Source organism: Sinocyclocheilus grahami, unplaced genomic scaffold, assembly GCF_001515645.1.
Source record: "Sinocyclocheilus grahami isolate Dianchi unplaced genomic scaffold, SAMN03320097.WGS_v1.1 scaffold1178.1, whole genome shotgun sequence".
Classification (NCBI taxonomy): domain Eukaryota; kingdom Metazoa; phylum Chordata; class Actinopteri; order Cypriniformes; family Cyprinidae; genus Sinocyclocheilus; species Sinocyclocheilus grahami.
The window spans coordinates 87,971-110,790 of NW_015506357.1; the positions used below are offsets into that span (position 1 = coordinate 87,971).

At 36.3% G+C, this 22,820-nt stretch overlaps 1 protein-coding gene across 1 annotated transcript; it reads right to left on the reverse strand.

Annotated features, from left to right (window-relative positions):
* Window positions 1-562: 562 nt before the first annotated feature.
* Window positions 563-22,709, reverse strand: tmcc3 (transmembrane and coiled-coil domain family 3). The gene is made up of 4 exons (XM_016253375.1): window positions 22,510-22,709; window positions 6,356-7,305; window positions 4,274-4,409; window positions 563-1,248 (listed from the first exon to the last, which is right to left on the reverse strand). The coding sequence occupies exons 1-4, from the start codon at window positions 22,570-22,572 to the stop codon at window positions 946-948; spliced, it is 1,452 nt and encodes a 483-aa protein (XP_016108861.1). The 5' UTR covers window positions 22,573-22,709; the 3' UTR covers window positions 563-945.
* Window positions 22,710-22,820: the final 111 nt, after the last annotated feature.

The following is a 22,820-nucleotide window of genomic DNA, read 5'->3' on the forward strand; positions in this document are numbered from 1 at the left end:
CATCTTTTGTGGTCAGTACAGAGCACCACTGCTCAGACTAAAGAATTAAAAACAAACAAAAAAAAAACACATTCTCAAAAAACCTGGGTGATGTGTTTAAAGTGCCAGTGAAAAGAACTTTAGGCCATTTCATTAGTACAAATAATGCTATAAAACAGTAAATGGATGAAACTCACAAAGCATGTCTAAAACGTGTGTATTTGTTTGCATTTCACCCAAAATTTTAAATAAAGTATACGTTTTAGTGCATAAAGAAAATCAAACATTTAAGACCATTATTAATTTTTGCATTCTAACAGTATGATAATTAAACACATCTCCCAAACATTCTCATTACCGCAATTAAAATAAGAAAAAAAGTTACTTATTAAAATGATCGTAAATTCTTGTTTCCTAATAGAATCAAATGCATCACAGTAATAAGAAACGAATTATAATGATCAAGAATGATGAGAATTACTCAAAAGTAAAAGTAAAACACCCATGATAAAATATATAATGACAATAATGTCACAATACAAAAAAAATGTAATAATGAAATAAAATGCAAAAACACTACGGTCTCTAATTTTATGCAAAATATTTTTTTCTTATGATTGTGGAATGAAATATTACCGAGATGTGTTTTTGTGAGCCATCACCACCTAAAAAAATAAGCACATAAAACATGTAAAATGGTGGTTAACCTTTACTTTTAAGACCGCTAACAAAATCTATTTGAAATAACACAATACAGTCACAGAGATGGACCCGTTTCTGCTACAGTACATCATGAATACTCTTTCACATCCACACAAAAACACAACAGACAAAAAAATGTAAAAAGAGAAAGTGTTAAAGCCATCATCTTGGGACAGTCACATTGTAAAGGGAATATCCCAGGAGGAGCACTTTATCTGACGAGAACATCACTGAACACGCATGCAGACACATGTTTCATGTCCCTCATCTAGGCAGCAGCATCCGTTCTATTGCACACTGCAAATGCTCCCAGTTGCTCCAGCTATACACCAGTAGGCACACACATACGAAAGTCCCAAACATGTGTAGACGACTCCTCATCAGTGGAGCGGAAAACTTAGCAGCAGTGGAGACGCAGACTAGGATCACGGTGACGATGGCCAACATGATGTTGATGCATTTTCCCAGCAGCACTTTGGCGTCGGCGCTTTCCAACTGCAAGACCTGCTGCTGTTGTTGCTGTAACTCCAACTTACTCACTCGCGTCTGACAAACTTCTAAAGCATCCTGCGGAGAGGAAAAGAAAGAGATACAACAATTCCAGTTCTCATATCCGATTGGCAAAGCAGCGGTCCGAAATTGCTGATATTTTAAATAACGGCTACTGGAAACCTGGAGTGATTATAGAGCGCTTGGAACAGGGAAAGGAAATTGCTGTTGCATGCATTATTCCAGTCTGTTTTACAAAAAACAGAATCACAAAGTTTTGTGGTCAGAACTACTACTCTCAACCTGTGGTTAGAAACCTAGCGTCTTGTTACTATGACACGCAGATTAAATAGATCATGCTCTCAAGCAAAATAAGCAAGCTAACATGCAGTATATTCTATATATATGCAAATTTAATTGATCTTTTAAATGGTCAAGAGAATGAAAGCACTGTTTTCGAAGCGTGCACATGTGAATGTGCTTTAGTACCAAGACGGAACCCTGGAGTACTCAGGGCTCGCAAAATTTTAAAATCCCTGGTAGCCCTTCGGGCAGGTACTCTTTAAATATAGAAAATCAGATAGTAGTTTAAATGTCAATCAGAAATATTTTCAATACGCAAATATCAACAAATATGAAGGAAGGAATTTAATTTCACTATTTACAGGGTATCTGCAGAATTTAAAACAAATAAATTTAAGGCGATTTATGACCCATTGTAAGAGCTGCACAAGTAAAATGAACATAGTATGAGTAGAGGTGGACAAAGTACTCAACTATTACTTGAGTGAAAGTACAGATACTGCTGGTCAAACATTACTCCATTACAAGTAAAAGTTGTAAAGACAGATTTTTACTTAAGTAAAAGTACAGAAGTACTTGCTTTTAAAAGTACTTACGTACCAAAATAAATTTCCTTTTTTTATGTCAATGCACTGTTTTGCGTAGTAAAAATGCATTGTTGTACGTAGTAGTACTTACAATACTTCTGAAGCAACTTAGAATACATTACACCTGCTGAATACACTGACCAGCTTGTAGTATATTTGGAATAAAGAGCTTTTAGAATGTTAAAAACCTATGGGGAAAAAAACTAAACAAAAAAAATGATTTAGCACCCCTACCCACCCCCACAAAAGCAGGATGATAGTGATCTCACAGTTCTGACAGTGTGCACACACATCTATGTGTAGTCATTCATCCACATTTGAACAGAGTGGACAGTGAAATCCTGTAAATACAGAGTGAAAAGGAATTTTTAAAATCAAACCTGCTTTAAAACCCAGCAACACAACTGTAGCTGTATAACTTTACAACAGCAACACTGCTTTAACAAAAAAGCAAAACAGCAAGACTTATTTGACATAAAAAATAAAAAAATACAAATGCTGTCTAATCGCTGTCACGGTACTTTGATGTCACAAACAGAACAGTCTGTGCAGTTCTGCTTCAAGTCCAACACCTATTGTGTTTTATTAGGAGACGCACAACAGTTCTTCAGTGGCTTTATAGGTAATATTTTCACCTACACAATTTAGCAAAATCAGACAATATTGTGTCTAATATATACCACAATATTAACTTCTTATTATTGAATTGTTGTAAATAAATATCACATTTGCAACTGGTCAGTGTTCAAAAAATGCTGGGAAATCTCTTCATGTAGCCCCAAGAGTGATTACTGATAAACTGTCTGACAAAAAGAAAGTCACGTTTTAGAGAAGAAAAAAAATCACCCACTGACTTTCAAAGCTGCTACATAGTAATGACTTTCTACTTCGAGGACCTTGATAGAAATGTAGTGGAGTGAAAAGTACAATATTTGTCTTTCAAATGTAGTGAAGTTAAAGTCATAAGTTCCCAGAAAAAAAAATACTCAAGGAAAGTACAGATACTCAAAAAGTGTACTTAAGTACAATACTCAAGTAAATGTACTTAGTTACTGTCCGCCTCTGAGTATGAGTGGGGTTGGACAATGTCTATGGTAACACACAGTATTGAGCCATACAGGTTTTCACAAAAACAAAAATCTTATACAACAGCATTTCAGCCTTTAGACCATTTTTGTGAAAAGGGATAAATCAAGCATATAAATGATTGTCAATTTAAAACCTATAAATATTACTGTCTTGATTGTTTAGACTTTTAGAAGGCATATTAAATTATTTTTCCATTTACAACTCTATGTGTTTGCTGCGTAAAAACAGGAGTTGATATTTGCATTGATCTGAAACAGCAAGAAAGGCTTGTTGGAAATGCAAAGTCACTCTCTGCCACGAGGTGGCGCTTTAGGAGCGCTGAAATATTGCGTTTTCCCCGGTAACGGCTGTACACAAAGCAGCTCAGCGCTCATAAACGCTGCTTTATCGGGAATTATAGGTCAAATTAAATTAAAATGCCAACAACACGTTTCTGAGGACAGTCGGTTCCTGATGTCCCAACATGCCACAAATGATACATTCAAATAAAGACATCCGCGCCGCGTTTTGACTTGAAACGTACAGCGCTCATATTTATTCAATGACATCATTGCCTTTTGAAGTTTAATCCAGCTATATCGCGACTCTTGTCTTTCCGTCCCCAAATGTAAGACCTCATGAAATTACAGTTAAAACATTTCTTATACCATTTAACGTATTTAAAACTTTTTATGGCCTTAAGTTTGATACAACTCACTTTAGGAGTTTAAGGACCTGCGGGAGATCTGCATTTAAGATAGGCCGTCGGGCCGTGTTTTCGTGCATGCTATAAAAATTTTGTATACTCTCAAAGACTATGCATTTGGCTGTATGCTCAATCCATGCATTGGCTTCAAAACTGAAGTATTTGTCTTAAATTTGAATTCAAAATCAGAACATATTTGGTGTCTAAAATACAGTTATGTGGAGTGAGATTTTAGTGTGGGTTGTTGTGGTTGTGGCTGGTTTGGGCTAAAGCTCAGATCAACATGGAAAAGATAACTTCACCGCATTATCACATTGCGGCTGGTTAGAACACAGAGTAACATTAGGCTGGTTTTCCATTTATTGAGTGCTTTGCATAAGTTTAGGATAAGTCCTTTCATGGTTGTAGTGTATGTGAGTGTTTTTGTGTATGTCTGTACCTGTATATCTCGTGCTCGTTCACAAGCCTGATAGGCCATCTTCTCTTCGATGCTGGCTAGCTCCTGTTTGAGGTTTGCGGTCTCGTTCTGATGGAGTTCTGTGAGGTCATTCAGCTGGTCTTCCAACCGCTCACACCTAATAGAACAACAATTAGTGAGAGTGTGTGAAAGATATAGAGAGGAAATTAAGGTGTCTGCCTGGCTGAAAAGACCAGCTTATGTTAAGTTTTGTATGTTGGTCTCCAGCATGAGATGCTGATGTCCCAACATGCCACAAATGATCACAAGACATGTGGGAGCCTATGATATTTGATATTCAAGTGATAAGCTGATAATTACTTACATGACATGACAGATAATGAAATATAAATGGTTGATATTATAAAATGTATACTATTTATATTTTTTTGTCTAAATAAATAAATAGAACACTACAGTTGGTTTTAAGTGCTACAAGTGAATTTTAGAAATAACACTATAATGTACAACAACATTATAAATCTAAATTTCTGTCATGAAACGCTAGATGGCACAGGCTGATAGGGTCGAACTCAATCTGACATAATGACATCATTATTCGCATGCCACAGCTGATTATTTTCATATCAGCAGCCGATGAGCTCAAATACTCGGCTGGTGTTTGCTGGAGCAGTTGCAGCACACTTCAGAAACCCTCCACCTTCCCCAGCTCCACCTGTATTGATCTGCTACGGGGTAATTTCATGTATGTTATATGTAGGGATGTTGCGGTAGAGGGAATTTCCCTTGCGGTAATTTTGAGTGGCTCAATAGCGTGGTATGCAGTATTATCGCCATACATATATATATATATATATATATATAAATTATATATATATAATCTGTGTGTGTATGTGTTACGATATAACTAACAAGGTCATATTCAGAAGACAATGAAACCGAAACCAAATAGCGTTGAAACAGGAAGTGAAGTAAACAGAAGAGAATGACAAAATAACGGTCCACATAACAGAACATAAACCTAACAATAAGATCGTTAGGCTATCGTTAGCCTATATGTATAGCAGTTAGCCTAGTTGTAATCTGACCTTCTAATCTGACTGGACAAGAGACTTTCTATTGACATTTCCTCCTGCGCGCGTTCTAGACGGGCTGTCAGTCAGTGCAGTTACAGTGCTGCGCCACAAGGTGGTGGAAAGGGACTGTCATTCAACTACACGTTCAAAAACGCTGATTCATTCATTCAAAGAGACGTAATGAAACACGCTGTTGAAATCATTTTAACTTTGAGCGCCACTTAAGGCGGCTCAGCTGACCAGCTATGCGTCGATGCCAAGACAGAGATTTTAGCTTTCCTTGAACATGACAACCTATTTTCACAAATATATATGACTCGGCCTGGAGGACAGACGCAAGTAATCGCACACTCTCAGTCGATCTCTCTCTCATTCACTGTCTGTTTAGGCTATCTATGGAGCCTCTGAACAAATCAGCATGGTACACATTATGTTATCATTACTAACTTGTTTAATATTCAGTCCACATGCATGAAGTTTAAAACGAGAAGGGCATAACCTTACGAAAAAAGAAAACATGCAAAAATCGCGGTTGCTGCGGTCCTTGCATTCCTCTGCGGTTTGCTCGTCAATAGCGCGGTATTGCGATATTGCGGTTATCGCGACAGCCCTAGTTATATGTGGGAGTTATTTCATATATGTTATATGTGCAGCAGCAGTATTTCCTGCATGCTCACAGCAGCATGTCTGTGGATGTATTTGGCAGTAGCAAGTCTCAGTACTAACTCTGCCGCAGCAGTAGCGTAGCAGATCTATTCCGCCAAGACCAAACACATTAACTTTGCCATATATATTACCTTGCTCAACTCTCAGAGTTGACATGACAGAATTACATTATAATGTAATGTGTATAATGTAATTTTTGCATAGTGGTTTAAAAAATGTATTTTAAATGAGCATTAGACAATGGTAAAGGTAACCAAAATGTATAAATACAATAAATTAGCTTGCACAATTAATTCAATGTTGACCGTTATCGATCTATCGATTGTTCGTTATATCAAAATGTAATTGAAAGACTATTTACCTGTACCGCTCCTCTTGTAGTGTTTGTGTAATATTCTCAAATTCACATTTAAACTGGGCCTTCAGAGTCTCAATGTCTTCTGCAAGTATATTCTGAGTCTCTCTTAACTCCCTGATCTCCTCCCAAGCTTCCACCAGCCGGCTGCTGTTTTCCCCTTGGCCTCCTTCTCTCCCAGACACACTGTGCTGCCCTGTCACACCTGATCCAGTCACATGACCATTACTCTCAATCGACACTGACGTCCCTGTGGAGCACTCGTCATCGCTTGGGTATTTGGGTTTAGGGCTTATTGTGGCGCTGCCGCTCAGATTTCGAGCTCCCCCTTCTGTCTGCAGCCCACTTCCCGTTTCCATGGTGCTCTTCAGGTGTGCAATGTTGTCCGCGCTACCAAATTTGTTGCGAATGAGGTTTGCAATCTCTCTGGATTTGCTGAAGAAGAACGGTGGCGACAGTGAAACTCCCGGGCCAATAGTTTTGGCTTTGTCCAAATGTGGGTGGCGCCCACTTCCTGTGACTACACTTTCCTTGAGGTTGTATTTGGGCATCTCATTTTCTTTGGAGTGTGGTGGCGTGTGTTTGGTCCCATTTGAGATGTCACACTCCTTCATCTTGCGTTGATACTGCTCTAGCTTCTTCTGAAGCTGAATTATATTGTGTGCTGTTTTCTGGTTCTTTTTCTCAAACACCTGTTTGATGCGGCTGCTCTGCTGCTTGTCGGCACTGTTAATGAGTTTGAGATACTCAGCCACGTTCTCATCCTGTAAATTTTGCTCAATTCTCAGCTGCTCTTTCACTTTTAGCACTTTCTGCAGCAGGGTGTCCAGACCAGTACGTGATCGTGGGGTGTCCCGTACCACCAGATCAGAATCCAGATCTAGACACGTCTCTGAACCTCCTCTACGCATGACCATTGGCACGCTGAGGGTGTTCACATCACAACCTTTCTCTGCCTGAAAAGAAACAACAAGAATAAAATGAATAACACTAGGATGGATACAGTATAAGTGTTCACAAAGAGCTTGTATTTAGTACTGGCCAAAATATTAACAATACATTTGATATTATATTGTTGGCCATACAAAATAGTTTTAGTATTATTTTTGTAGTAAATATTAGTATTATTTGTTTTTGTTATGTGCTTTTGACATATGTGTTTATTTATATATATATATATATATATATAGATATATATATATATATATATATATATATAAAATTATTTGATTTTTATTTCAGTTTTAATAATTTTAGTACTTAAACTTATTTTTTCAGTTAGTTGCCAATGCAAAATGTCTAATTTAAGTTGAAGCATTTAAGTTTTATTTTTTATTATTTTATTTCAGCTTCATTTTAATTAACAAAAAATATTTGTAATGGTTTGTTACCGAAAAACTGAATATCCTTTTCTATTAGCACCATTAAGTTTCCTGAAATACATGCACCTTGTTTTCATTTGTATGAAAGAGTCAAAAATTGCAACTAAAGAAAGAAAGAAAAAAAAGACACATATGACAGATTTTTAATACTGTCTCTAAATTAAACCTCTACAAAGATGCAGATAAAATTGGGAATTTGATTTCCACAGTTGTTCTTTTGAACTGCACATTTCAGTGAATAATTTCAAAAGGCTTACTGAGAAAATCATTTGCATCATCATCATTTAAAAAAATAGTGTTTACATTTTTTTTAAGGATTACAATGCAGGTGCATTAAAGTAAATCAGTCATTGATTACAAACTGCATTTTGCTGCTCTATTATTTAGTCGTACTTCTTGCCCTAAGCATTCCTCCAATATTAAAATAAATACAGTATATAATATGTATATGCATATTTATAGGACTTCTAAAATAGATATAACAGAGGCACACAGTTTGACAAGATCCAGAAAACACAGCCAATTAAACTACCTTAGCAAACATAGGACAAAAGAAGGCATACTTTATTGGAACAGAAAATAAGCCAAGGAGACTTTTTTTCAGCCACACAAGTCACATGATGGCACTGCCTAACTGAAAACTAGAAAAGCTACATAACGATTCAGGATTTCTCCAATGCAGGGCTCAACAAGCCCTGTCATGTGCTTGTCCTTCGGGCAGGTAAATCGGTCATTCACTTGTCTGAGTAATAAAAAGTTTACTTGTCTAGAAAGAAAGAAAAAAACTTTGAATAACATTAGAATAATAAGACACTGTAGGGTTGAAATACCATAAACTATTTTTGTTGGCTCATTTGTTTTGATTCTTCATAAGAGTCTCTCTCACACTGAGACAGGATGCATAAGTCTCAACTGGCGTGTTACTGTCAAAACTATCCTTTATCAATCACCATTTACACAATGTAATGCAATGTAATGACTATAGATGAAGAGAATGGTTCTTTTGTGGCTTAGTAGTAGATGAAGATTTGGGTCAACATTTTTTGGGACTGAAATAAGCCCTGGACCAAATGGAGTGGAAGGAATTCCTCTCAGAGCGAGGAAATGAATGAAGCCCTTCATAAGGTCACTTTATGAGCCTGTGAAATGGGCTGACAATAATAAAACATCCCCAGGGTCCTGAAGGACATAAAACTCATTTAGGCAAACTGAAAGGGCAGTTCATCTAAAAATGAAAACTATCATAATTTACAGGTCAATCCATTTTAAGTGGTCCAGTGGACCACTGTACTTTGGTACCAACTAACAAAAAATGTATAGGTTCTGTATGCAATTTATTGACTGTACTAAAGCATAAAAATACATTTGCAGATATTTAGGAAACATGCGAAGTTCACATACTTGTTTCTTTAAAAAAAAACAAAAAAAACAATGCTACAGCCAGTTATTCTACTTTTGAAATGTGTGTTCGGTGTCAGAATGTCTGTTTTTGTTTTGGTCTGTGTGACTCTGCCCACTGCCATGTTACCCAATAATATTCTGACATTCAGGGCTGCCAATTGGTGTAAAACACAGCGTTCTGCAGCCATGGAAGTGTGCAAACGAACTGGCTCAGAGATCCCAGTGTAAGGAGCCGTTTACGCAAAACGCATCTTTGCCTCTAAAATGTGAGACTCAGCGCTCAGGAATGTTTTTTAAAAAAGTGCAGCACAGAACACAAGGGGCTTGCTTGAGACGCGACGCAATAACAGAAATAAAAACAGTTGCCATGCCAACTTGCTACTGTAAACAAAAGCTTGCACGCTTTGTGTGACAATGGACCTCTGCTGTGGAACTTTCTCGATCACTATATTTGTATGCAAGTAAAATGTTTTATATGCACATGTGCCCTGAAATGTGCTCTAGGGATTGTTTTTTGTTCCAAGGAGCTAAAGCCATTCGGAGCACAGATTTTGAGGTTTCCATAAATTTCTGTATAACCAAAATGTGTTGTGCACCATGACACAGAGAAAGTTGCTGTGGTTAAATCAAGTAAATAATAATAATAATAATAAAATACAGGTTTTGCAATAGAGATAAATAATTTTAGGAAAATTCTAAATATTCAAGGAACCAACTTTACCATTTTTTTGGGCCACTTGAGATAGACTGACCATTACTCGATCGTGTCAAACCCACATTCTTCTTCCACAGAACACAAAATGAGATATTTACTGTATGAATGTCCCAGGTGCTGAAATGGATGGCGATTTTAACGCTCAAGCTCCAAAAAGACTATAAAAGTAGTACATAAAAGTCTCATGTCTTTTAAAGCTATTTGATAGTTTTAGAATTTTAATTATTCATTCATTTTCAATTCTGAAAAGCAGAAATTGTATTTTTGAGGAAAGATAGAGACGAATTAATAACAAGATGACGGAGGATGAATAAATGATGACACTAAATTCAGTTTCTGCTGAATTATCCCTTTAAATTAACCTGGATGAATCTTCTCTTTGATTATGAAGATGGTTAGTTTTGATCAGGCCATTCTCAAGCCTTACTAAGAGCTACATTCAGCATCTCAAAACGTACAAACAACACTAACAAGAGTGACAGATGGAGGCTGCAATTTCCAAAGTTATGAGCCATCACTATGGCTTTAGAAAAGCTCTTTTCAGAGCAGAATACTTATTATCAAGTCTTATGGATGAATTGGGTACTCTTATGTAAAACTTTATTCATATGTCCAAATGTCAGATATTTGCAGTGAAATTTAATTTGTCAGTTACCATGGCAGCTTATCAAGCGGTAACAAGTGACAGAGATCAGGGACACAGGCTTTTATGACTCGACTGCAGTGGATGAGAGGAAAGATAAGACAAGCAAATGTAGACCACAAGGAGTGAATCCATGTCAACTCAAGCATTACTAGCAAAGTTCATGAATCTGAATAGAAATGAATCTATAATTTACATCCAGAGACTCATAATTTGGGTTGAAGCATATGAGGACACTTGATGCTTTTATTTTAACAGACGTTTTCACACACAAAACTCTTGAATGTTCTTTGGTTTAATCTGTTGTGATGATGGCAAAGGACTTCTGCAAGCGCAACGAATGTCATACATCAGTTCACTTAGTTTCGTTTCACTATTTCTTTGGTTTGAAGACAGTGTGAGAGTTTCGAAACAGTTGATTGAAGTGTAACTTGACCAGTGTGGCACTGTCAGTGAATCTTAGTTTAGTGTAGGTGTGGTTTTTAATGCCTCAAACTTTTTTTTTTTTTAATGCTTCCAATGTATGTCACCAATGTAACATTACAACTTGGAAGCGCAAGTTAGATTGATACATCTAAAAGAGAAAAAAAAAAGTAATGTTTTCCAGCAAAAGGGTTTCAATTTATTAATAGCGGTCATGAAGTTAACTTTTATGTAAAGAAAACTTAATATATGCCAACATAATTTAACTAAAGAATTAGATGATAGCACAATATACATTCATTATTTTATTCAATACATACTCAATTCAGTCAAATACTGTTAATATCAAAACGGCTCAATATCATCCACTTAATTGGCCTGTCTAATATATTGCTTTATAACAAGTGAAAAGAACATGGCTTTTCTTGTCAAATGGCATTTGATGATTAATGCATGTAAAAGAGCTCCAATCATGTCTCTCTATATCACTGAAGCAACTCTAAACCTCTTCTAACTTTGACCAGACTGTATCTGTGGCTTTCGGGGCGGAAATGGTACTCTAGAGAACTAGGTCAGTCAGGTCAAATGTGAAAAACAGGCTGTCTGCTCAATTCGTCTGTTTTTTGAAGAATTTGCTAATTTTTTTAATAATGGCATACGACTTTAAAATACATAAAATATTTAAACTGACGTTAAAACGTGCCTTTTTTTCTAAATGAAGCCTGTCTAGCACATGTATGGCTCATATTCCTTCCCCCCCCAGTTATTATTTTGATTTATTTTTAACTTAACAACAAAAATTGTTACACCTAATTACACACGCACATAAACATAAACATAACTGAAACTAAAAGAATCTCTCACTGCTCTCACAAACTGAACCGGTTTGTTTACATATTAAAAAGTACATCATGTTTTTTTTTCTGTACAAATAAAGCCTGACTAAGGTTTACACCCCTGCAAATTGAACAAGGAATGTGTGTACTGAGATTGTATAATCCAACCCTGGATTACTACGGGAGAGAGAGAGGTTAAGATAAAAAAGATTAGAGCTAGCATGTGGCCAGTGGAAGTGACCTCACAGCAGGCCTATCATGTGAAGAGCTCTCAGCCTTTGAGTATAGAACAGCTCTGTATACAGAAGACTTATAAAACCCCTTGTGTGTGTGTGTGATGCTTGTTCACATGCTTTACATAATGCTGAGGTCTACAAAAAGAATACTGTTGAAAAGTAACTTTCTACATGAAATTGAAACCAAAACTTCCAATGGAAATTTCTTTGTCAGACAGTCTAATAAGCAGATCATGAAAAGCACCCTCGTTTGCATTTAACAGCGAAGAGTTTAAGTTCCAGATGGGAAGAATGAGGAAATGAAAGTAGAGTTAAAAAAAAATAGCTATAATGACAAAGGGCTGGGATAACAGTTACTAACACAATGCTTAAACTACATCCCAAATGCAGTTGCATACACACTTACACACACACAACAACACCCTCATAGGAAAGCCAGTGTTTTCTAAACTCAAATGTAATCTGAAATCATACGTTCAAAGGCCGGGACTTGTAGTGAAACAGGTTTTTCTATTGGCAATCCCTTAAGATAAACGATAAGATTGAACTGGTTAAACTGCACACACAGGCCATGTGACTATGCATATTTTAGAGGGTTTCCTACACAAATCTCTTTTTGTATCATCCTACATACTGAACAAAACAATACTGTTTGCAACATTTTAATGTTTTATTAAAATACAGTTTATGTCAATTGTAATAAAAACTGTTTATTATAAATAAAACGAATGCAAATTCATTCGAAATCACATACTCTCTTTAGAAGGTACTTCTTGGAATAATTATTTACTTTGCAACTGTTTAAAAAAAAGTATGTTTTATATAGTAAGAATGTCTGTTGTACAAATGGACCTCATGTTGTCATTGTCACATAACCTACGGCGTCAGTTTCGTTGCTTCACTGCCATTTCCAACTCGTCTCCTATGGCCTCATGGGATACTAAAGTGTCTAATGAATGCACACTTTAGTATCTCACTGGAAGTAGTAGGTCTTAATTGAGACATACTGCTCTTTTCACATACTGTAGTAAGAAAGTAGCCAGAGTTACCTCTGTTTTTGCGTCAAGTCAGTGAAGATAATGCAACATAAAGATATGATGTGTATTTATGTCATTATTATTATTTCGCATTACCCAGTTGGGAGTTGTGGTTGCACTTATTCAGTGCGATATGGCATAACATACCTAGGGAAAGGGGATTATATTCATATAGCCTAGTAGCTAGGCACAAAGTCCACAACATAATTCCCACAAGCAAAGCCTGAAAAGAGGTGTTCTTTCTGACTTCTTTTCTAAATCCCCAGAGTAGATTTGTTCTCTCTTTAACTTCATTAGGAATGAGGCACACACCAGGTGGGAGATTTGTGTAGCCGTGTGTTAGCGTGTGTGTGTTGGCTAAGTGCTAATCCAGTCAAAAGAGCCCTGCTTTAAAGGTAATGTGATAAAACCAATAGCAAAACCACACACATATAAACAGCCAAATCCTTTCTCCAAGCAAAGGGCAACAAGCATAAACCTGGTTTTATATCTGCTTGCATTATGTACTAGGAAATTGTCACATTCAAAAAAAAGTTCCTAGTTGAAATGCCTATCTGTTTGGCCAACTGCATGTCTTGGTTTCTCCGGGGCTTTCTTCTCCAACTCTGGAATGTGCCGCAGGAAACATGTTGTAATGAGGAAGAAGTTCACTCTAGTGTAACAGGAAGAAACACTACTGATGGACTAGATGTCTTGCAGTCAGTTTTGTACTATATCATTCAAGTCAACTGGATGTTTTTCTCTGTAGGCTGCACAATTAAATGAAGATTAATAATAATCATTTCAATTAATTACAGTGTTCCGTTGAGATGTTCTCCTGTAATGTTAAGTTTTCTTTGTACATTTGAGTGTATACAGTCGCTGACATTTCTGGCATGCACATAAATGGTGACTTAACATCGTTTAAATTAGTCTATAGTCTGATTCACAGATTCATGCTTTACAAACATAAGCCACTCATCTTTAAACCAAGGAGCCAGAAACAGCCTAATGTTTGACAGACTTTCTGAATGACTTAAATATTGGTATTTATATCCAGAGTAGAATAATAGCATCTTCTGGTGTTTAGAAATCACAGTATCCATCCTACTCCCTTTAGATTACCTCACTGGGTGGGTCGAGACGAGAGTCTGAGCACTGAATAGGTGCTGTTGACATGTAAATGTAGGCGTTTATTTGTTGTGTGTTAATGTATTCCAACTTAGGACCAAAAAAAAGATTTCAAAATAATTTTTGCAGCTCAGATTTTTTTTTTTTGGGCTGTATTTTGGATCACTAGGTGTCCTACTTTAATAATATCTTTAAATTTGCAGCTACTTAGTAGCTCTGTAAGAATAAGTTGGGAATCTAGTTGTGCAGCTTTTTTTATAGCAGGAAAGGGGGCATGATTTTAAATCTCAACCTACCCTTTTTTTATTTATTTTTATTTTTTTTAATAGTCAGTGATCACCATGCATATTTGTTGTACACACACACACACAAAAAAGGGGGCCCTGACATTTTGTTACATGGGAGGGTGGGTAGTAGGGCTGCATGATTAATCGAATGTGATTGTCATGCGCATTTTGTTAGTAAAGCCGGTTCTGTAATCAGCAGTAAATCATCATCACGTGCTTTCAGATGGAGCAGCATTTACTACACAGAGCTGTAGTTCACTGACAAGCTACGAAAAAAAATCGCTTTTATTGCACGATTATGAAATCGAAGAAATCGTTTGCGATAATGACAGCTGTTTGCATAGCTTCTCAGTGAACTATGGCTCTGTGAAGTAAATGCTGCTCCATCTGAAAGCATGTGAAAATACCATATTTAATAACATATTTTTACTCCAAACTCACTTCATAATATCAGTCGAGTGTTTGAAATAAATCCTTCTGTGAGATGTTGTGGCTTCTTACACAGAATAAGGCATGCAACATATTTCATAGTATGTAAGCAGTCATAAAGGCATTGAATTATAAATATACTTTATTTTAATGAAAATTATAATAATAACTCAGATAAACCATATATTGTCAAAATCGTGTGTTTATTAGTCACGTTGAATCGATATTCAGCTGCAACGAGGCGTATTTGGGGTTTCAGCGCGAGAGCGCCCTCTGGCCTTTGGATGGAGATTTACTGCTGATCACAGAACCGTGCTTCACTAAAAGATACGCATGACAATCGCAGCTTCTGTCGAATCGCGATTTCGATTCCATTTCGATTTATCGTGCAGCCCTAGCGGGTAGATTTAAATTATTATTATATTTTACATTGCAAATATTATATTTTGCAGTAGAACATTAACTTAATTAGCAAAAATACATTGGAAGCTGCACTGAAGTAAATTTTCACTCAATTGTGCCCCTTCAGTTTAAATGGATGGATCTAGTTAGTTTTTCTTCAAATATCAAATAAATGTACATTTTCAAAATATATCCCATTTAAAACACCACTGACTACATGTACCAGTTCTTACACAGATAAAAGTAGAGAAAAGAAATACTAAGCAGTATGAAGCCCTATAAAATATCACACTTGTTAATGAGGTCAGTTCACCTCATATCAAGCTCATCAGGATCTGACACTGAAACCCACAAGGTTTCTTCAAACTACGGAGAAACATGCTCATATAAATGAAAGAGATCATTTAACTGCAGTCTCAAAAGTAAAAACAGAGGCACGTGGCACTCTGAATTAACTGTAAATACAAAAAAATCATTCTGGGGCACAAGAAATAACTGTGCCTTAAATTCTTTGTGTAAATAAAACATGTCATGTGCTGTCTGTTATCATATTGTTGTTACTTCGAACACATATCTGCGTGAAGACACACATAAATACTCGGGTGTGTCCAGCATGTGGGCCCTGCAGAAACTTGCTCTGTCTGCTTGTCATGTGACTAAGTACATAGAAACTCAAGGGCCAGAGGGCAAAGACATGTTTGTGTGAGCTACAAAACTCACTGTAGATCAGTTTGACTGCACTCAAATTTCTCTAAAACACACATGTAAATGCATTATACAGTGGTGTGAAAAAGTTTGTGCCCCCTTCCTGTTTTTTTTATTGTTTGCATATTGGTCACACTTAAAAGATTCAGATCATCAAACAAATTTTTATATTACACAAAGATAACCTGATTAAATACAAACTGCAGTTTTGAAATTATGATTTCATTTATTAAGGGAAAAAAGCGGTCCAAACCTGCCTGGCACTACGTGAAAAAGTAATTGCCCCCTAAATCTAATAACTGGTTGTGCTACCCTTTGCAGCAACAACTACAATCAAGCATTTGCGAAAAATGGCAATGAGTCTTTCACAGGAATTTTGGCCCAATCTTCTTTGCAGAATTGTTTTAATTCAGCCACATTGGAGGGTTTTTGAGCATGAATGGACTGTTTAAGGTCATGCCACAGCATCTCAATCGGATTTAAGTCTGGACTTTGACTTGGCCACTCCAAAACGTGGTTAATCACAGTTCTTTCATGATTTAAGAGGAGGGGCAATTCATTTTTCACGTAGGGCCAGGTAGGTTTGGACAGCTTTTTTCCCTTAATAAATGAAATTATCATTTGAAAACTGCATTTTGTATTTACTTGCATTATCTTTGCATAATATAAAAATTGGTTTGATGATCTGAATCTTTTAAGTGTGACAAATATGCAAAAAATAAAAAAAAAACAGGAAGGGGGCAAAAACCTTTTCACGGCACTGTATATACACAATGGATATGCACCTGCACAGAGACATCAAAGATTCGATGACATGATGTCATGATCAACTTCCTGTACCTTATCGGTAATCACTCAAAAACTGAAACTCTTCATACATGCACATTTACAAAGAAAATAAACCTTTCTTATATGGAATAATAAAAGCAAGTGCCATTAAAATAAATGTTCTGGACTCAACACAACTGTGATGATAATTCTGACTTGCCCCTTAGTTTGTAAAAACCTTCATAACAATGCACTTAAAATTACAACACCAAAATTGTTGTTAAAGCATTTATAGGTCAGTGACAAATAAGTGTGTCCACAATAAAGAAAAGGAGAAACCCATTTGCCAAATTCTTAGATGTATTCATGTTGGTTTTACATTGCTTTGGGAAGAAAAAAAAACCTTCCATCATTGCAAAGAAATGTTTCTAAATTTCAGGTTTCTAATGTTGACTAAATATCATGTGGTGTAACCAAGTATAAGACGTTATCACATAGATGCTTCAATTTTATTAAACCCGGGGACATTCCTTTCATTTGATTTCCATCTCTTCCAATATAGGAAGATAAAGTACCAAATCCAACCTCATCCACAAATCGTCTGTCGTCACAGAGAGCATTCTGGGGCACAGCCAGTTCCACAATCTTATTTGTGACACACACACACACACACACACACACTATTACAGCAGTAAGTTATGGCCACATCGGACAGTGTGACAACAGAGACAGAAACACCAACAACTCTGAGTGAAACTGAGAGAGTGTGTCATCACTGCAAGCATCTGATGTGAACACCACTGCTGATGGGAGCATTCTAGTTTTTTTTTTAGCATTGCATCAGTCCAATATCCAGACATGCTTCACATGTTTGAGAGGGGGTTACCCTGGAAACAAAAGGAATGCAGAACACCCATGACCACCACAAAGGCCTTAGAACAACAACTACCGTATTGGCCCGAATATAAGATGACCCTGATTATAAGACGACCTCCCTTTTCCCAGATGTACCTATTGGAAAAAGTCTTTTTAAAAACCAAATCTTGTTTTTTCTCAGTAAAACACATTTTGTCTGACATTCCTTTCATTTGATTTCCATCTCTTCCAATATAGGAAGATAAAGTACCAAATCCAACCTCATCCACAAATCGTCTGTCGTCACAGAGAGCATTCTGGGGCACAGCCAGTTCCACAATCTTATTTGTGACACACACACACACACACACACACTATTACAGCAGTAAGTTATGGCCACATCGGACAGTGTGACAACAGAGACAGAAACACCAACAACTCTGAGTGAAACTGAGAGAGTGTGTCATCACTGCAAGCATCTGATGTGAACACCACTGCTGATGGGAGCATTCTAGTTTTTTTTTTTTAGCATTGCATCAGTCCAATATCCAGACATGCTTCACATGTTTGAGAGGGGGTTGAGAAGGGATTCTACGGGTTACCCTGGAAACAAAAGGAATGCAGAACACCCATGACCACCACAAAGGCCTTAGAACAACAACTACCGTATTGGCCCGAATATAAGATGACCCTGATTATAAGACGACCTCCCTTTTCCCAGATGTACCTATTGGAAAAAGTCTTTTTAAAAACCAAATCTTGTTTTTTCTCAGTAAAACACATTTTGTCTTCAATTATTTTCATATTGCATATTTTTCCTATTTTAATTTTTGTTTTGAAAGTATGGTAAAATGTACCAACAATCACATTTAAAAAATATACACTTTTTGATATACCATTAAAAAAAAACATGAATTAGGACATTTAGGCTATCCATCTAATAGTAGCCTACCAAAATCTTATTAACAGTAGAAGTTAAATCTTACTGTAGTCTTCAAATCTGGGTACTGTCTTACGTTTTAAAATCACAAAGGGAGTTTGGTCCCATCAGGCTAACGTGACAGTCACAACAGGCAGCTGTAAGGTTTTCTTATTCTTTTGTTTTTACTCACGATCTTTACAACACGCATTACATTACGTATTTCATGGCACACTCGTTTTATGAGTATTTGGCGCCACCTATTTTTGTGGGTGTATTATTGACATGTCAAAGTCTAGACCCTGAATATAAGACGACCGCGTTTTTTCAGATGTATTTCCAAGAAAAAAAACATCGTCTTATATTCGGGTCAATACAGTATATTCTAAAGCCCCGTTCACACCAATAACGATAACTATAAAGATAACGATATTAGCGTCCACACCAGCGAATGATATTGTCTGTTTATTATAAGCGCACGTGTGTCTGCCTCTTTAAATTCTTGAGCTCGTTACAGCAGGATGGATTCTGATTGGCTGATATTATCGTTATTAGTTGTGGTGTGGACTCTGCCATTCTTTAACATTGAGAACAATTTTTAGAACTATATCTTTATCGTTATCTTTATAGTTATCGTCCTTGGTGTGAACGGGCCTTAAAGCGTTTGCGTGCACGTGGTAGCTATATTTTGGGGACAAAATTGTCCCCAGAAGTTGGGTAAATATGACAAAAATCTCCCTTTGAAGACATCTTCAAAGATTAAAAATAATAATAATAATTAATATTTAAATATATTTGTTTAAACTTTATCAGAACACAACAATAAGGATTTTCTCTGCTTTCCAGTTCAGGTTAGTAGGCCAAATTCCTACATGATCCCTGCCAACATTTGCACTGATCCAAACACCAAAAATATAAGATTTTGTTATTTTAAAACGTATAATTTTATATTTATTATTTAATATTTTGTGGATGGTTACATCACGTTCCTTTCTGTTATCCTCATATCACAATGCATATAATACAAATGTACATATCTGCCAGCTTTACATGACCAAGACAAAAGTTTAAAGGATATCATTTCATAACATATACTCAGAAAAGAATTTACACCATACATATTTTAAAATGTATTCCAGTGCAGTTTCTTTCTCCGTAGACATCCAAATCTAAATACATTTTTAAAAATTACATTTATTATTTAATGCTTAATATTTTAATTATAGTAATAAAATGTGTATGTAAAAATGTGATTTAGTATGATATGTTTCTGTTTTATACACGGTTATTACTGGAGACAGCAATTAATTCTACTTTTATTTTCTTGAAAATGATGGCGTACATGCCAAAAAAATACTGATTTTTTTTTTTTTTTTACTGAAATTTTCAACCCATTCTTACAGATACTACCAAGACTATCAGTCATTCTTGCAATTTCCACAAAACATCTATCAGCTAGATCATTATACGTTTAAAGCTTGACAAGCAGAAATCAACCAAAACATGTTAAAAGAAAATCAAACATTTAACTTTTGAAAATGCATATAAATGCAATACAGGTTGATGATAGATCTGTAAACGGGTTTATGTTTTAGGCATCCCAAGGTGGCAAAATACAATGCTTAGCATCACTTGAGCATTGTCTGTAATAGTCATATGAACTCAGTGCATGTTTCCATTTGATCTGTCATTTAATCAATACTGCATCACTTCATCCAATGAGGAGATCCATAAAGGCAGCTTCACTGACGCAACACGTTTAGGATACATCAAACCGTACACGTAAAGCAATTCAATTACGAAAGGCTGATCGAATGTGTTTTACATTTTCTCTCTTCATTAACACCAGGCTAAATAATGCGCTGGCAGACACATTCAAAACGATTAAGTCTATCAGAGACCCCTACTAAATCACACTTCTGTGCTAACGGCATGTAAATGTGTTTCCTCCAAGAGCCTCATTTAAACACACAGACTGATGCAGTGCTGCTAATGCACTCATTTTCTCAACTTAAAAATACACCAACACTCGTGAGGTTTATCATGACAACCCAACACATTGCGGTCGCTACTCGCATTAAAAAAGCAAAGTGGCACAGCATCAGTCTGGCACACACATTGTCTTAGTGCCAGGGGTCGGGGGGTCTACACACGCACACACACGTGTACGTTGGACACAGAAGCACTTGTTCTGCTTACAACAGCCCGACTCAAGACCCAAGCACATGCCCCAGCACGCCACCATCACCCCAGTGTTTCAAATGCATTTCAGTGTGGTTTAGGCGTGTGCGCAACAGATACTTGGAGTTTTCATTTTCATTATTTAGAATGCTGAAGCATCGCCATTAACACATTCCATTACGGTAAGCACCAGCGTAACCGGTCTAGCTGGGGTTAAGTATCACTATTGTTTGATCCAATGACCTTAGAACACACTCTCTGGAGAGAGACAGTTACAATAGTACAGTTTCAGCATTGCTGAAGTACTTTACTACTCAGCATATTTTTATGATGTTGTTTATACCAGACCTGGTCACAAAAAGTCAATTAAAATTCTAAAACCAATTTTAAAGAGATAATAAACAAGGAAAAATCGCATCTGACGCTTTTAGGACTGGTTCCAAACTACGATAGAAATCCCAATGGCATTCCTATCTCTTTTTTTATTTATTTATTTATTTTATTTTTTTAGAGGAATGCTGGAGCAACATACATAGATCGTGTAAATAACTGAAATGTCTCAGGCATGAACACTACTGTTCCAAAATTTGTGGTCGGTAAGAGGTTTTGAAAAGTCTCTTGTGCTCTCTGAGGCTGCATTTCTTTGATGAAAAATACAGTAAAAAGTATTGTGAATTATTATTACAATTTAAAATAATCATTTTCTATTTTTATACATTTTAAAATTTAATTTATTCCTGTAATGGCAAAGCTGAATTTCCAACCGCCTTTACTCCACGATCCCTCAGAAATCATTCTAAAATGCTGATCTGAGGATCAATGAGCATTTCGGATTATCAACAGTTGCTCCGCCTAATATTTTCGTAGAAACCAAGATGCTTTTTTTTTCTGGATTCATTGATGAATAGAAAGTTCAAAAGAAAAGCCTTTATCTGAAATAGACTTTTTTGTAACAATGTAAATGTCTATACTGTGACTTTTTGATCAATTTATTGCATCCCGAGTATTAATTTCTTTGCCTTTTTTTAAATCTTACTGATCCCAAACTTTTGAATGGTAACGTGCTGCGGGGATGTCAACTAATCTTGAAATAAATGTCATTTTAATGGAGGTACACAAACTATAATATTATAATTAAAGCACTATTTTGAAAACATTTAGGAGAACAAGCTCAAATGTTTTGGAAAATAGCAGTAAAATGTTTTTTTTTTTCAGGTATATGTTTCCATTTTTAAACATTTAACAGAGACGTTATATTAGGTAGGCCTATATATACACATCACTATATAAAAGTTACATTTCAGAACCAATGAGCATTAATAAAAGACCGTTAATAACTGTAAACGTTGTAAAAACCACAGTAGTCTAATGATAACTATGCAAATAAAACAACAAGGCAGCAGTACATTATCATGTAACTATGTAAAAGATAGTAAAATCGCTGTACGTGAACCGAAACAAAACAATACTGGTTACTGTAGAGTAACTACAGTCAAATTATAGATATTTCGGGGAAGCACGAGACTGATAAACAGGAAAAACATCTCTTCAGGAAGAGCAAAAACACATTTGATTATATTCAGTACATTATCATGTAACTATGTAAAAGATAGTAAAATCGCTGTACGTGAACCGAAACAAAACAATACTGGTTACTGTAGAGTAACTACAGTCAAATTATAGATATTTCGGGGGAAGCACGAGACTGATAAACAGGAAAAACATCTCTTCAGGAAGAGCAAAAACACATTTGATTATATGATATATCCACACATATCAGGGTTAGATAGCGTGCTGCATGGATGGATTAAAAAGACTCAAGCATAACTACCATTTCGCAGTGTATGAAAGAGTTCCTCTCGAGTTCAGGTAAAGTTCTCTCGGCGCTGGGCATAATTCAGTTCACTGCGGTCCGACAAACTGGACTCCCGTGTGCGATTGCGGCGGTTCGGTCTGCACCATTGTGTTGCGGGGCGCCGCCGCGCGCTCTTAGTCCGTAGATTCCTTTTTGTAATCTGCGCGACACGCATTTATCTGGTGAAAGAGAGAGAGAGAGAGCGAGCGAGAGAGAGAGAGAGAGAGAGAGAGAGAGAGAGAGAGAGAGAGAGAGAGAGAGAGAGAGAGAGAGAGAGAGAGAGAGAG